The sequence below is a fragment of the Pocillopora damicornis genome, chromosome 7, assembly GCF_964200805.1.
Source record: "Pocillopora damicornis chromosome 7, jaPocDami1.2, whole genome shotgun sequence".
NCBI lineage: Eukaryota > Metazoa > Cnidaria > Anthozoa > Scleractinia > Pocilloporidae > Pocillopora > Pocillopora damicornis.
Genome location: NC_142676.1, coordinates 13001787 through 13017772, shown reverse-complemented (window position 1 = coordinate 13017772; position 15986 = coordinate 13001787). Strand labels below are relative to the sequence as shown.

At 41.2% G+C, this 15986-nt stretch overlaps 3 protein-coding genes across 4 annotated transcripts; 2 read left to right on the top strand and 1 right to left on the bottom strand.

The window, feature by feature from the left end:
- The first annotated feature begins 30 nt into the window (after positions 1-30).
- On the top strand, positions 31-4941 carry LOC113668976 (protein-glucosylgalactosylhydroxylysine glucosidase). Its single transcript, XM_089212687.1, has 6 exons — positions 31-804; positions 1591-1790; positions 2161-2498; positions 2872-3389; positions 3828-3989; positions 4460-4941. The coding sequence occupies exons 1-6, from the start codon at positions 265-267 to the stop codon at positions 4832-4834; spliced, it is 2133 nt and encodes a 710-aa protein (XP_089068813.1). The 5' UTR covers positions 31-264; the 3' UTR covers positions 4835-4941.
- Positions 4942-5409: 468 nt separating this feature from the next.
- Positions 5410-11566, top strand: LOC113668974 (protein-glucosylgalactosylhydroxylysine glucosidase). Of its 2 annotated transcripts, none has more exons than XR_003446050.2 (7): positions 5410-6553; positions 7825-8024; positions 8369-8706; positions 9008-9525; positions 10053-10214; positions 10355-10975; positions 11408-11566. XR_003446050.2 is itself a non-coding variant. In XM_027184959.2 (7 exons), exons 1-7 carry the CDS (start codon positions 5942-5944, stop codon positions 11465-11467), a joined length of 2235 nt encoding a protein of 744 aa, XP_027040760.2. In that variant the 5' UTR covers positions 5721-5941; the 3' UTR covers positions 11468-11566. The 2 variants fall into 2 exon arrangements, 1 of the variants encoding a protein (XP_027040760.2); XM_027184959.2 differs by having other exon boundaries at positions 5721-6553; positions 10355-10699.
- A 549-nt stretch (positions 11567-12115) lies between these two features.
- Positions 12116-15138, bottom strand: LOC113668975 (uncharacterized). Its single transcript, XM_027184960.2, has 2 exons — positions 14953-15138; positions 12116-13582 (listed from the first exon to the last, which is right to left on the bottom strand). Exons 1-2 carry the CDS (start codon positions 15023-15025, stop codon positions 12279-12281), a joined length of 1377 nt encoding a protein of 458 aa, XP_027040761.2. The 5' UTR covers positions 15026-15138; the 3' UTR covers positions 12116-12278.
- Between the last annotated feature and the right edge of the window lie 848 nt (positions 15139-15986).

The window sequence follows — 15986 nt, the reverse complement described above, 5'->3', positions numbered from 1 at the left end:
TCGTCACGATGAGCGTTGCGTGATACCTTCATTCACTCATAACTCCTTCAAATATTCCGGCGAGGAGGAGGAAGCTCCCACATATACCAGGCAAACACGCCTCCACATATCCTCACTTTTAATAAATCGCGACAAGTACTGGTCCATTGCTTTTTTTAGAGAGTATGGAGGTGTCTAAGCCTAAATTAAGGATGATTGTTAACTGTCACAGAATCATCCTTTCCGCTCTTGGTTGTGCGGTTTGAAGTGACTGTTCGTTCTAACATGACGGCGAGCTCTTCGACGCGCTTTGTTACGGACACACTGCCCACAGATCATCAGAGGGTCACCGTTCTTCAGAGCAAAAATGGTACTTTTATGCCTTCAGTAGCCAATGGATACATTGGAACGGTGATCTACAGTGACACGGTACATGTTTCTGGGGTATTCAATGGTAAAGCTTATCCGAAGGAGAAGGATGTTTATCCACTGTATTTCTACCAACACGCTCACCGCGCTCGTATTCCTTCCACTACTTCTATCGACTTTACCGTCGAAGGAGTTCAAGGTAAAACTTCGTACGCCCTAGATGTGCTTGAAGGCGTGTTTTACAAATGGTTAACAGCCGATCGTTTGTATGTGGAACAGAGAATCTACGCGCATCGATCCCGGAAGAATTTATTGATCGTCGAGATATCTACAAAGAACAACGCTGGTAGAGAGTTCATGATGAGCCTATCTTCAAATCAAGGGGCTTCTTCAGTTGATATCGGGTTTAAAACGGCTGGTTCAAACAGACCTGGAGCTCTGGCAGCAGTTGGAATGGTACTGCATGATTCATTATATTTATTATTTGCAATTATCGGGCATGATCGAAAGTAAATGCACACATTTCTGTAGGTTGCGAGGTTTTGGTACGTCCTAAAACTCTACCGTAAACAAGAAACATGTCGGCTGTGTTACTTTGGTTATCGGTGTCATATTCCTCTTGAAAAGTCAGTGTAGAAGTACCGCAGGTGACCTAAGCTCCGCAGATGACCTAAGCTCCGAGTAAAAGTATATTATTTACACTAACAAAAGTAGAAATATAGAATTTCTCTACGGGGAAAGTGTTTTTTTTATAGTAACAATATAATACAGATGTACTTAACGAAGAGCTTGCCTTTCTAGGGAGGTAATTGCGCTGTTACCCTCCATCTAACCTACTACTGTAAAAAGCGTTCAATTGCCGCCGCATTCCCAGAGAAAAACATCACACAATTATCGTTATGTATATGTCACATTTTCGTTTGTTTCATGGTCATTTTTGCCCAAGGTTACTACGTTCTGTTAGATTATTTTTTCGCATAATTTTGCCTGATTAGCTATGGTCCCTTGTTATAATTCACCGTTGATTTTTGCCTTCGCGTTTAAGCAAATGTGTTTATTCAACATCGGGTAGAAACAAATACTCCTATACTTTTGGTTTCCGACAGTTTCTACTTACACGTACCGTTCAGAATATTAATAATACCCTGAGTAGATATTTTAACAGACAGGTCAACGATTCTTCTTCGCTTCGTGACCATTTAACCATTTTCGCAATCTTGTTCTTGCATTGACTTTTATCAGGTCAACGAGACAGAGGAGGCAGGGAGCATGCGGGCTAATTTAGCAATGGTTTGGAGTGAACTTGAAGTTAACAAACCACTGACCATAAAAGCCACTTCGGAGGAGCAGACCTGGTACTACATCACCTCAATAGCCACAAACCTGGACACCAAGTTCAACCCGCTTTCTGAAGCCCTCTTTCAGTGGGACGAAGCTGTGCTGTAAGCATTAGTTTGTTTATCAAGCCTTGACATGAACTAAAGTCTAAGGCGCATTTTGTCTCGCGATTTGCCGAAATTAAATTCATCACACGCCCAATCATAGCGAATTAAAGTAAAGGTTTGAGCTGATGAATACGAAAAGCAAGGCAACCCACGGGCATTTGACTATCGTCCGCGCCCGCGGAGTGGGGAATCTGTACCTTGGCTGGGTAAGTGGAGAATTTGAACCGGACCTGTCGTGCCTTTCCGATGGAATACACGTGCTTTGGAGAGTTCTCTTAAGCATGTAGATGACTCAGAGGAAAAAGCATCTTTCTCAGGTTATGTTCAGCTCAAACAACGACTGATCGCTTTGATGTATCACTTTCAGAGTCAAAGAGCTTTTACTAGAAGAACACAAAGCTGCCTGGAAAGCATTGTGGGATACTGGTCGGATTGAAATTGAGGGGGATCTAGAAATGGCGCAGGCTGTGTACGGCAGTTTGTATTACATTTTGAGCTCCACGCGACACGACTGGCCGTACGGGTTGAGTCCCGGCGGACTTCCGGCTGCAGAGGAGTATATGGGACATACATTCTGGGATCAGGACATATGGATGTACCCCCCTCTAGTGCTGCTGCACCCAGATTTGGCGAGGAGTTCTCTGAGATATCGAAGCGAACGGTTACCCGCAGCCCGCAGAATCGCCAAGGAGTTTGGATACAAAGGTAATAAAACATGAAATAAAATGGAAGTAAAAGCAGAAAGGCATAACATGATAACCGTTATGATCTAATAAGCTTTCATTGAGCATTTTTCGAGTCATGGATTGAGAATGGATTGACACATCACCTTTAGTATGAACAACAAAATAAGGAACTAGTCTGATGTTATTTTTAAGCTGCCAAAGTCTGAATCCGGAAAGTTGGTAAGAATTGGTATACCCTCTGCAATTATAAGGTACCAGGTTATTTTTCTTTTCTCCTTCCGTAAAATTAGTGACTTCATGGTCTTTAAAATGCCACAGAACAGTATCTTCTGCCGATCTCATAAGACAGTAATTCTTTTTGCATGTAAACTTAACTTCTTTGTACTTTTCAGGCGCAATGTTTCCTTGGGAAAGTTCTTACACAGGCCTGGAGACTTCCCCTGGGGCTAGGTACGGCAAAAACCAGATTCATATCAATGGCGACATTGCTTTTGCTGTCATTCAGTTTTGGAGGGCGAGTAAAGACGTGAACTGGTTGCGGGAGGTTGGCTATCCACTTCTTTACCAGACGGCGAAGTACTGGGCTAGTAGAGTAGAAAATGACGTTGTCAACGACAGATATATCATCAATCACGTGATGCCACCGGATGAATATCACTACCCTGTCAATAACTCTGTCTACACTAATGTAGTGGCGAAAATTAACCTTTTGTTTGCTAAAGAAGCCGCTGACATCTTGGGGAAAGAAGTTCCGAAAGAGTGGCTGACGATTGCTGAAAAGATGTACATTCCTTTTGATAGTGAAAATAGTTACCACCCAGAATATGAAGGGTACACCTTGGACAAAGAAGTGAAACAGGCTGACACGATCCTGATTGGTTATCCACTGATGTACGAAATGGACAGAAAGGTGGGTTTTTTTTTCCCATAGTGTTGTAGGTGTGTGTTAAAGACAGCGTAGTGAAGGTGTAGTCTGGCTTGAAGAAAAACCACTTCGTGCAAAACCAACGTCATTTCTGGAAATATTTTGAGTACTCAATTTTAAGCATTCCTGTTTCGCGTTTAATACGCGGAAAGTGAAGATTTTAAGTCTCTTACCTTTCACTTCCCTTGATGTCGTCTGTAAAAAGTAAACAATAAACGCCGATTCCTGATAGTACCTAGTGCTTAGAAAGAATCACGAAGCGTTTGAGCATGTTGTGTTTAGCATGTTAAAGAAACAACGAATACACACAATTTCCAGCAGCAACCATTATCGATCTTACTTTGAAAAAGCTTAGACACCATATTAAGATAACAGTGAATTGGGCTACACAGTAACACAAAATTACCTTCTGTTATTACGTAGGTTCGATATAACGACCTTAAACTTTATGAAGAACGCACTGATCCCGATGGACCGGCCATGACACATTCCATGTTTGCCATTGGCTGGCTAGATCTGGGAGAGAATACGAAAGCTGTGAAACCTTTCCTAAAGAATTACGCCAATATCCGAGGACCATTTAAGGTAAAACCCTCAATCTGTGAAAGGAGACCATCGAAGGAATTCAGTTTGCTATTTATTATCCTTTTCACTAACCAACGATCGAAGCATAGGAACGGGTAATGTGACATTCGTGGTGTTGGCTCGGCCTTAGGAGTCTTTGAAAGATGGCAGACCGATTAGTAAATATGGTGTATTTTACTGAGGAGGACTTTTGTGGGGATGATGGCTCAATTCTGTTTCTTGGAATCACAGGATCATTGGCTTTTGGTACAATCCCTGTATATTTTAATTATATTCTGCACAATTTAACCACGAGTTCACCGTAGTGTCATTTTGATTACTAGTTACAATTTCTGGTACCTATTTTTTAGACTTTTACCGGGAGTGTTTATTCTATTTATTCAAAAAACTCTGACGTTTTAAAAACTCCTATTTTTCTTTTATATTGTTTTAGTCAGATAACCAAAGATCTGTTCTGTGTGTTTCTGTAGGTGTGGACTGAGCGTCGCGACATCTGGGGCGCTGTCAATTTCATCACTGGAGCTGGTGGTTTTTTACAGACTATAATCTATGGTTATGGAGGATTCCGGCTGAAAAGCTCTGGATTGGCGTTCAATCCTTCTTTGCCCCCAAACGTCACAAAGATGACAACCACCGTGCATTATCTGGGGAGTATTATGGATGTTGCAGTAACTGAAGAAGCAATAACATTTACACTACTCTTCTCAGGTCCAGTTTCTCCTGGCCTTGATGTCATAACATTAAAAGGTGTATTTAGCCTCGAGCGAGATTTTCCAGTCACAGTGGACAGAGCCAAGGGTATTATTAGCGTTCGACAGGCAAAGCCATGCACACAGTTCAAGTAAGGTTTCTCATCACAAACCTATTCACATTGGCTTATTGCTGTTAACTAGCACTTTTCTATATCTCCGCCATCATTGATAATAAACATCGAAAGGGATTCTTTTCGATAGTTCGTTTGTCCCTTATTTCCTTCTCACATTTTGCGAGGATGAGGATACAATTATGTTTTTTACCATCCCCTATTTCGTGAGCAAATATCCCGTTATTACTTTTGATTCCACAATTGTAATAAAACCAACCGTTTTGCTTTTTTAATAAATCAATAATTAATAGATCATAAGTCGATGGATACAGAAATAAATCGAACTAAAGCTGCTGTTCTTAAATTGTTTAGAAAACATCTCTATAACCCAGTGACAAATATTGTGTGATGGATAAAAAAAGTAGTAGACAAGGACGAAGGAAAGCTGAGAGTTCTACCGAAGAGTGTGTAATGGTTAGGGTTCCCTAACCTCTTAGACTTTTCGGAACGCTTATCGCACTTTTAAAGACTCCAAGCGGTCCTTAGCAGTGGTGGATCCATGAGCTAATGGGGGGGGGGGGGGGAAGGCGTTTTTTTGTCGCTTGCCCTCCCGGCTTTTTTTTTTTTTTTTTTTCACCTAAAATACGGGAGGCCCGAGCCCCCGGGCTCCTTCCCTAGATCCGCCACTGTTTGGTCTCCTTTGCAGCCGTTGTTTGATCTCGTCACGCAACTTTCTCAGCGTAACGAGACCAAACAACAGTTATGAAGGAAACTAAGCGGAGAACGTTGCGTGACGAGACAAGGTAATCTTTGCCATCACTATTCAATCGCGGTCGAAATGTAATCGTATTCAGCTAATGGACAAAAAAATAGCCATGTTACGAATTGCACAAGCTGTTAAGTACTTCTTTCATCCTCGGTTTTTGAGACAATGATTTTTATTGTGTGAGTAAAGAGGACAATTGTTTTTTGTTACGGTTTAGTGAACTCTCTCTATCAATCATCACCGTTGTTATTTTTTAATGATTCATTCGCCAATGAGATCATAACGTAACCCAATCTTTCCTGTTAGTCAGAATGTAGCCATCTGCTGCCAATACTGTAGGTAAGACTGCGGACATCTCTTTGAGTGTGCTTCAGTTACAAGATGAACCTCAGAGGCTGTAGTGTAGCGCTTGCCTTACTTTTAGTGGGTGCTGTGCCAACAGTATACTCTATTCCGGCAGTTGGAACACCAACTCGCTTCGTCACCGACAAACTGCCAGAACAAAACAGCCCATCAACTGTGCTATCAAGCAGGAATGGAAACTTCATGGCTTCTGTTGCGAACGGCTATGTAGGCACAGTGATTTACAGCGATACAGTGCATGTATCGGGTGTTTATAATGGCAAGGCTTACCAGAAGAAGTATCCGATCTACCCAATAGACCTTTACGAGCATCCTCATAGAGCGCGCATTCCTTCGACAGCTTCTCTTAATTTTAAGATCAGGAAGACCCCTGGGAATACCTCATATGCGCTGGACGTGTACGAGGGAGTCTTTTACAAGTGGTTTGAGGCGGTTAATTTGACTGTGGAGCAAAGGATTTATGCACACAGAACCAGGAAGAATCTCTTGATTGTGGAACTAACGGCGAAGAACAACGCGGGAAGAGAATTTTTGATGGACCTTACTCCAAACATGGGATACATCACACAGGATATTGATTTTTACATGAAAGAGTCAAACAGAGCTGAAGCTCTTGCTGGCGTAGGTTTGGTATGTTTTATATTCATGTTTTCATATCTAATAGCACTATTTCAGCTCTAAGATATAAATAAATACATTGTTGAGAGAGGGTGGACGTGACCTGGCCGATTACTTTGGACAACAATGGACAAAACATATCCATTGACTATTGTCTGTTTATTTCCGGAGCTGTAGATTACAAGGGACATCAAAGCCAAATATATTTTTGTAAACTGATAACGATGATATTCCCAAGTTCTCACCTTCAGGCTTATTCCTAGCTTATAAGTCGCCATTTCAGTAAGGAACGATTTGTATTTGTCCCAATCCGGGCTCGAATAATATTTCTCGTTATATTTCACCCCTAGCCTTTTTTCCCTCAGCATACTCCCCCGCTGTATGATAAAAATTCGCTTTTTCTGTTAAAGGGCCTTATCCATTTCACAATTTCCTTTTCTCTATGAAGTTAGTTATGATGATAAACAAATACAGTGCAGTGGCTGCTGAAATAAAATTCTACCTAATAACTTTTTGGAATATCTACGCTTCTGAAGTCGTCAGCGTGGGCGCTAGGTATATCAGCGATTACGTAATTTTCTCTTTAAACGTTCTTCGCCTTTTACTTTAGTTTAGTTTTTCGCTTTCTCGTAGATTTTGTCAATTAGTTCTATATTTTGTGCTTCGTTTCTTTCATATGTTAGATTTTACTTTGCTATTTGTCTGTTTCGGCTTAGTCAATTATTTTTCCTTAGTACAGGTTCAGTTTGCGTGTGTTGAAGTTTAGTTCAGGTTTATTTCTATTGAAGGACAGCGTGATTCAGTCACAATCGTTTCGACTTATTGAATCGCTTCAATTGCTTTGCTTCAACTTATTTCATCACACTTTGTCCGTTCGATTCGTTTACGGGTAAATATAATTATTAAGCGCGTAAAGACAATTGTGACTACAGTCAGGGCGTAGAAGGAAAACAACCTGACCCTGACGATGACTTCCGCTCAGATTGTCGAAATATCACGCATCAGCCCTTCTCCTTCACTCAGCGAGGGTCAAGCTAAGTAGATGATATTCGCTGTAGAGAATTAAACAGTCAAGGAGGTAAACCGGCAACCACACAAAGTTAAAGAAGCCGCGGTCAGAGGGGATTATTGACAGAAGACGAAACAAACGAAATTGACTTCTTTGAATGGAGGGCGATCACCAGATTTAAATGACACGACTAGCGGTGTAACTGCACTGTCAGAGGATGCACCAAGTACTGATCTTGTTGTTCATTCCCTCATTCATTCAAATATAAATGTAGGTAAGACAGACTGAGGAATATGGAAGTGTTCGCCCGAACGTGGCAATTGTGTGGAAGTACCTAGATTCTAGCCATCCATCGACAATCACGGCTAGCTCAGATGAGCAAACCTGGTACTACATCACCTCAATAGCCACAAACCTGGACACCAAGTTCAACCCGCTCTCTGAAGCCCTCTTTCAGTGGGACGAAGCTATGCTGTAAGGATCTACATTATGTGACTTTGTTTTCACTTCATTATAACCGAGAAGGCTTGGATGTGTCAATTGAAAACCTTAAGACTTTTAAATTAAAACAATTCGTTGGTATGACAGAAAAACATGAAGAGGCACTAATAACGAATGACGGCGCCAGAATGTCTGAGTGGAGAAGATTATAATCATTTGCATGTGAAGAACGTGAAGAAAAAATTAGGCAATGAATTGATCCTTTTTTGACACTGTTGGAAAGAACTTACGACCTAGACTCTAAGTAGTCCATGTAAAGAGAAATAATTGAATTGTCCTGCAACACAAATGCTTATTTTTACGTTCACTTCGTTTAGAGTGAAGGAAAAGCTTCTTGCAGAGCATAAAGCTGCTTGGAAAGCATTGTGGGATACTGGCAGAATTGAAATCGAAGGGGACCTAGAAATGGCCCAGGCTGTGTACGGCAGTATGTATTACATTCTGAGTTCCACTCGACATGACTGGCCGTACGGGTTGAGTCCCGGCGGACTTCCGGCTTCAGAAGAGTACATGGGACACACATTCTGGGATCAAGACATATGGATGTACCCCCCTCTAGTACTGCTGCACCCTGACTTGGCGAGGAGTTCTGTGAGATATCGAAAGGAACGGCTGCCCGCAGCCCGCAGAATTGCTAAGGAATACGGTTATAAAGGTAGGAAAATGAGTATATACCCAAAAACACACAAATGGACAGAGGGACAGACAGGCTCACAGACAGATCTGGGGACAAAAAGATAGAAAAAAATCTCTCGTGGGTCAAACAAAATGGCAAAGTTTAAAACAGAAGTTTAGCGCATAGGTGGAGTGACGGAACGGCAGATATGGACGCACAGACCAGCACATTGTACAAAAACCAATTGTTAGTATTTGATTGGTTTTTGTCAGTTTGGTGTAAAAATAATTTTGAGAAATGGTAGATTTCTTACGTGATTTTCGAATTGCACCGCACACAGGCGCAATGTTTCCATGGGAGAGCTCCTTTACTGGCTTAGAGACCTCCCCAGGAGAAGTATACGCCAAGAATCAGAATCACATCACGGGAGACATTGCCCTGGCCGCTAAGATGTTATGGCATGCTACTAAGGATCTTCACTGGTTGCGGGAGGTTGGATTCCCCCTTACGTACCAGACTGCAGAGTACTGGGCCAGCCGGGTGGAATACGATCCTGAGAAAGACAGATACATCATCAATCACGTGATGCCACCGGACGAGTATCACTATCCAGTTAACAATTCCTTCTTCACCAATGTGGTGGCTAAGATAAATTTGCTGTTTGCTAAAGAAGCCGCTGAAATCCTGGGCAAGAAGGTGCCCGAGGTGTGGTCAACCATTGCGGAAAAGATTTACATCCCCTTTAACAGCAAGTATAACTATCACCCTGAGTTTGAGGGATATGTTGCAAATGTGATAGTTAAACAGGCAGACGTTATACTGGTGGGCTTTCCCTTGATGTATCAAATGGATAAACAAGTGAGTGGCTTTAAGGCCAAATTGATAAGCAAGACGGGGATTTGACGGAGTAAAATAGATATTCTATAGTACCCATTCTTACTTTTTGAAATACCCTTTGTTACAATGCATTCCTGACGATGGAAAGTAAGATGTTCAAGGATTTGTACATAATGATGACTTAGCCCTCAGTAGGTGATTACAGAAGAAGTATCTATCCTTTTTAAAGTTTGAGTGGCTAGCTTTTTTCACGTATTTCCAAGAGACAAAGCTCTGCTGCTCGTTTGCGTGGCCTTAACGCCCATTACAAAATAAGAGTCAAGCAAGATATCCCTCACCTACATTTCGGCCGAATTCACCGCCTTCGTCCAAGCTAATGACCGTTACACGCGTGTAGATAACATAAAGATATAGAAAAAATTATGCACGCATATGATTTTATATATACCGTGTACTTCAAACCTGTCCCAACATGTGAGGATCCCAAAGTTGATAAAGTAAAGCATGAATATTTTAAAACATTTTGTTTTCCTTTTTGTTTTCTTCAGGTCCGATATAACGACTTGACTTTTTATGAGAGGCTTACAGATCCTGAAGGACCCGCCATGACTCATGCTATGTTTGCTATTGGCTGGCTGGAGGCTGGCGAGGAAAAGAAAGCTGAAACAGCCTTTTTCAAGAACTATGCTAACATCCAGGGTCCCTTTAAGGTAGTACCTTATACAGCTTACCCTTGGTATTTTGGAGCCAAACGATGTTTCAAACTCGCTGCCAGTTCTCTAATGGCTATTTCACTGTATTTAATGCCATTTTGTTCTTATATGGATTCAAAATTAATTTGCCTTTGTAGGTGTGGTCAGAAAGGCGAAATGGCAAGGGAGCAGTGAACTTCATTACAGGAGCTGGAGGATTTCTGCAGGCTGTTATCTACGGGTATGGCGGTTTCCGAATCAGAAGTGATGGCCTGTACTTCAATTCTACCCTTCCTCCCGGGACGACTAAATTAACCTTGAGTTTACACTATCTGGGTTGCTCCCTGAAGTTTGAATTGCAAGACACCAATGTCACGTTCGCGTTAGTATCCAATGGTCCTATATCACCTGATCTAGAAGTGTCGACAAAGCAAGGTGTATTTGCCCTGAGACGAGAGAAACCTGTCACCCTGGAGACAAAGGATGGAGTGGTGCGCAAGCGCGTGAGTACAATACAATCTGAAATACCACAAAGTGTGAAAGAACGTCATAATTTCTAAAGAAGATTAAACATGTGTTCATGACTATTATCTGCTTAACACGACCAGCGCGTGAAACACCGCGTGTATCCTATCCGGCCAGACAGAATGTGTCCGTTCATGAATGGAGTCCTGCAATGTAGCATGGAGGCTGAGAACATAGTTCAATAAAAGAAGCGTGCGCTTGTGGGAGGGATCCGTGCACTATTTTTTCAAGAGATTAGCTCATGGAACTGAAAGGTAAATCAACCAATTGGAGACAGCGTCGTCGGCTAGGTATATTTTAAAAGGAAATTTAGCTAGTGACCGACAATTACTACTAGGTTCTAAGGTCTTTCATAGCTCTGGAAATTCAGTGCCATATTTCTTACTTGACTTCTTCAGATACTTATTTTCAGACTTCACTCCTACTATACATCAATACGACGTATGCCTTAAAAGCTAGTAGTTTAGATATCTTAGTTTTTCCTTACGAAAATTAACGAGGTTTATCTAGTTTTTGACTTGAAAAACACTGGTACAGTGTTTTGTTCATCCTGGATTTGTTCATTCCCAGTGACACGTATTTGATACGTTTGAGTACAGCCAAGGTTTAAACAACTTATCGATTGAAGAATTATTTAAGTCTTGTCTGAACTTTGTCCTATCATTTTATTTTCATACCTTTGACAGGCCTGGCTGAACCGAGTTAAATCGCAAATCTTTGGCCGGAGGATGGGCTCTGGAAAATAGGGTGGATTCCAGACCCCAAGAAGAAAAATCAGTGTCTGAGTGCGTGTAACTTTGAGACTGCGCAGACGCAGAATTGTGTATTAAAATACATTGTTGATATCTGTGACTGCTTGGCTTTAAACGCTCCCTAATGCCTTAATCAATTGTAGAGTATGGATTTCTGAAAGTTCTTCAGATTCTCTGAGTTTGATTTACCCATAAGTTGCTACGTGTTTCGCCTCAGACCAAGAAACACTAAGGAGGTCTGTTGTTACCAAAACATTAGTGGCATCATCTGAACCGCGGATTGTTTCATCGTTGATTTTTGCTAGCATCGGCTTCGTTAGTTTTAAAGGTGAGGACGAAGTAGTTTTAATAGGCCTGTTGCGCGCTCATGCATTAGCTTGAATGAACTAAAAACTCCAAAAAGTACCAAAGCACCTGTGAGCAATAGGCCAGAATTGGAGTTTTTAACTCCATATGCGCGATTACCATGTTAGTTAGGCAACTTAATCTAGATACTTATGCGACGATTAACCCACGAACTCTCGAGGTTTTTCCGTTCCTATTAAAACCGGTTCTTTGTTTTTTTTTTTCTCTCATCAATGTTCTTTGGGGAAAAACAGCAGTACACTTGATCGATTGCGTGGTGAAAGGTGAAAAGGAACCTAAATGAACGAACTGGATTTATTGTCCTTGTCTACCCCCGACAAACACTTTATGCCGACACACAAAATTCATTATTGTCCTTCAACAAAATTAAATGAATCTAATGACAGGGGAAAAGGCACACAGAAATCAATCTCAGCCATAATTAAGTAAATTCTTCGTTCTAATATACATTTTTTAGTGCTCTTACTCTCGTTGGATCTGTTACATGCTGTTTTTTGACGACTGTGACTTCACTATCTGGTGAATGAAATCGTACAACATAACCTGGTGTTTTAGAGAATACTCCACGTAGGCCGTTAACATTGATACTATATCCTTGATTGTTTGATTGCGGAAGTGAATAAGTCCTTTGCATGGGTTTCAAAAAGGCTGCTCGAAAAACTGAGGTTGAGGGTCTTACCAGTGAAGGGACTTTAACTGCTACCTCAGGAATAGTCAAGGGCTGTGAAATGTAATATTGCGGAACCAACAAAGTGTTTTGATTGACAATGTTTCCATAACTGAATCGTAAACGCTGCAGCATTTTTTGTCTTATCCGAGCGGAATACGCCCTTAGCTCATTCATGGCCTTAAGATGACGTTCTTGATATGCAAGGGCGGCAGTTGGATCCTCGATGCCCCCATGAATACGTGTCAAGTCTTGGCTCATTTGATCCGATATCTCGTAAGGTGAAATGTTTTGATTTTCATCATGTTTTATCTTTTGCAATTGTGATTCTTGATTTTCAATTTTCACGGGTTTCTTCTCTTTGGCGTCATCTTCGTCTTCATTAGCGTCCTCTTTATCATCATCTGGTTCATCATCATCGTCTCCATCATCAGCATTATTATTATGGTCATATCGAGATTGCTCCTTTGTTTCAAGGTCATCTGTGTGTGGCAGCTTCTCTTCGTCTGTATCATCGGGTCTCTCCTTGTTATCAGTACGATGTACGCTATTGCGATTGCTTCTTGGGACAGAAATATCCTCGTTTTCATCCTGTTCAGAATCATCTGTGATTGGTGGGTTTGAATCCGAGTCAGTATCAGTTTGCATCAAGGTCTCCAACAACACCTCGTCCTTCGTCTTACTCTGAGTGGATCCTTTTCCTTCGCTCACTATTTCAAACGAATCTCTCGGTGCACTAGACGGAACTTTAACAAAGGATGCTTTCGGTGCGCGGCTGTTTCTAACTTCCTGCTTAATGAAAGGACTTTCCTGAAAAATTTGCGGAGAAATCTTGCTTGGGAAATTGTGGTTTGTACGCTTATGGTGTATACTTGCCTCCTTTTTTTTAATTTTTAGGCTGTACGTTCTGCTCAGTAAAGCAAAGCTTCTCTCGGTAGCCTCTCTGGTAGTCTGGTTTGCTTTTAGGTTCCGCCCGATAACTTTATATTTGCCGTTAGCAAGCAATTTTTCCTCCTTCAGGCTTCCTCGAAGATTTTTCTGCTTCCCTAATTCCTTAAGACGGTGCCTGTGATGTCCTGAAAGAATTATTTGAGAAAATTGATAAATGTATACCTATCAATATTTGATTTATTAGTTATGTTACTTTGCAAACTCTTTTATGGCAGGGAAGGTGAGTATGGCAAGCCTATTGGTCGACGAGTACCAGAGCTTATCCCTTTTTTCATAGTTTGGCATGAAAATAAGTATTTCCTCATTTCGGTGAGAAGGCTGGTCCATTACAGGGTTGCTACTGGTGACTCGTTAAGTTTCGTTGACAACTCGCTGATACCCATTCATATTTCTGAGTAAGGAGGTACCGTGAGCTTATGGACAGACCCCGCTATCTACAGTCCAGCTTCTAGCCACAAAGTCTGTATGTCTTCCTGTTTACACATAATCTTAATAAATTCTTGAATTGTTCCATACAACAAAAGGTGCTCATAAAACGCATCAAAATTCATCGCATTACCCTTCCCAACAGATAGACTTCTATTAGCGATCCGTAAGGAAACTGAACAATTTAATCAGTTTCGTTTAGATGTCTTAATTTGACATACTTTGATGAGATACCATAGACTGCCGCCTATAAGCCCCTACTCCCTACTCCCTCCTCCCCCCCCCCTCCGGTTGTGGGCCTATCTACCTGTAAACAGAAAAGTACATTTGATCACATTCCCCCCATCCCCCTATACGAGCCCTCCTCTAGCTTTAACTTGTTTTGAGGGATAGTGAATCGGTGTGAATCAGACATATAAATTTCACTAATAGAAAAGCATTGATGGACTTCCGTTTCGTTATGTTCCAGTTTTGTTAACGTTGTTAGTTATAGTTCTGTTCCAAATGTATTAAAAGAATCCGATTTATCATGATGTTTTTAAGTTTAATTAAAAACAGCAAATGCTAAACGTATTTTGATCAGCGTTGCTATAGCTCGTTTCAAAGTCCCTTTTCTATTCAGGTTATAAGCCCCCTCGGATATAAGCTCCTCCGCTCATGAACCCTCTTAAAACCTCTTTCGAAGTTGTATAAGCCCCGGGCTTATAAGAAACGGTTTAAGATAAACGCTGTACATCGAGGAACGGTTTAAGGATAAGGATGTAAGGAGCCGGGTTGGGTTGTGAAGGAAATTTTTAACTGCGCTATTGATTAAAAGAGGTACTAAGCGGTATCTAACACAGGATATAGCTGTCAATTATCTCACATTTTGAAGAATGGTGACCTGAATTTTCTCTCTCAAATCTGTCATGTTATGATTGTATCGAGGCAGACTAAATCGTGTGTATTGCGAGAGGTGAGAAATTAGATACTGTAATTTAATAAGGATTAGAGTACAGTCGAGTACAGTCAACAAAGAACAGCATCGTTTTTGTCTACAATTGGATGCAGGAGCGGCAGTTCATTTTACCTTTCTTTGCTTCAAGTCCTTCAGAAGTGGAAAGAAACAGCGAAACGACTCCTAAAACAAGCAGCACTTGCATGGAGAATTACGGTTGTTATCGACAACACCAAGATGTTTACCTTTGAAAATTACTGCGTGGAACTGACATGGCCGTGGAAGCACTTCGTGTAAGTGGTTCTCAGTGTTAAGTTCTTCACGCGTAACAAATAATCCACTTAAACGGGAAAGATATGTGAATGGTCACCAGCTGATAATGAAACATTACCTGCCGTGTGTGAATGGTTCAGAGCGGATTAAGGGACAAACGGAAAATCTAATAGTAACTGGTGTGAATAGGTTGTTTGAGTCAACTAGTCTTATTTCGAGTACATGATAGCTTGTCAAACTATTTGTCATGACAGTTTTCTGATATATGTACAACTTCTTTAAAGCTAACAGTTGGAAACTTATGTCCTTATTCAAAGTACCTTGTAAATTTAATGTCTAATTTCTTCAATCATCTGGTCATTCCTGTCCCATTTTCACTAGTCCAGGCATCTAAGAAGTTGTCCTTAGCTCGACATCCGTCACCATTCAGTGGAATAAGCCGGAGCTCTTCATAGCGGCCGGTCTTGATAAAAGGAGGGGAGTGGGGTGTTTCAACAAAACTTCACGAAGTGTTAGAACGTCGACATGAGCAATAGCTGGAAGGACATCCCGAGCTTAGCGGAAGGGACCAAGAATCTAGACTTGTCGTTTCAGTTTTTCTGAATATTTAATCGCTGAGTTTTCTGATCGCCCAACCATTACTGCTAACTTCTTCTAACAGCAGGTTTACCTCTCTCACTTCTCCTCTATTTAATTACCAACTATATAGTCTACGTTTCATATAAACCATCACTGGGCGTAAGTGGGCACGCGGGTCATTTCGGTATTTCGGTACGAAAGCCCAAAACAAGTGCAGGTTCAAAGCAATTTCTGTCGACAAACGTCATTTTTCGATAATCAGTCGGCCAAGGACAACCCACTTGACCACGAAATCAATCTATTTACATAATAAC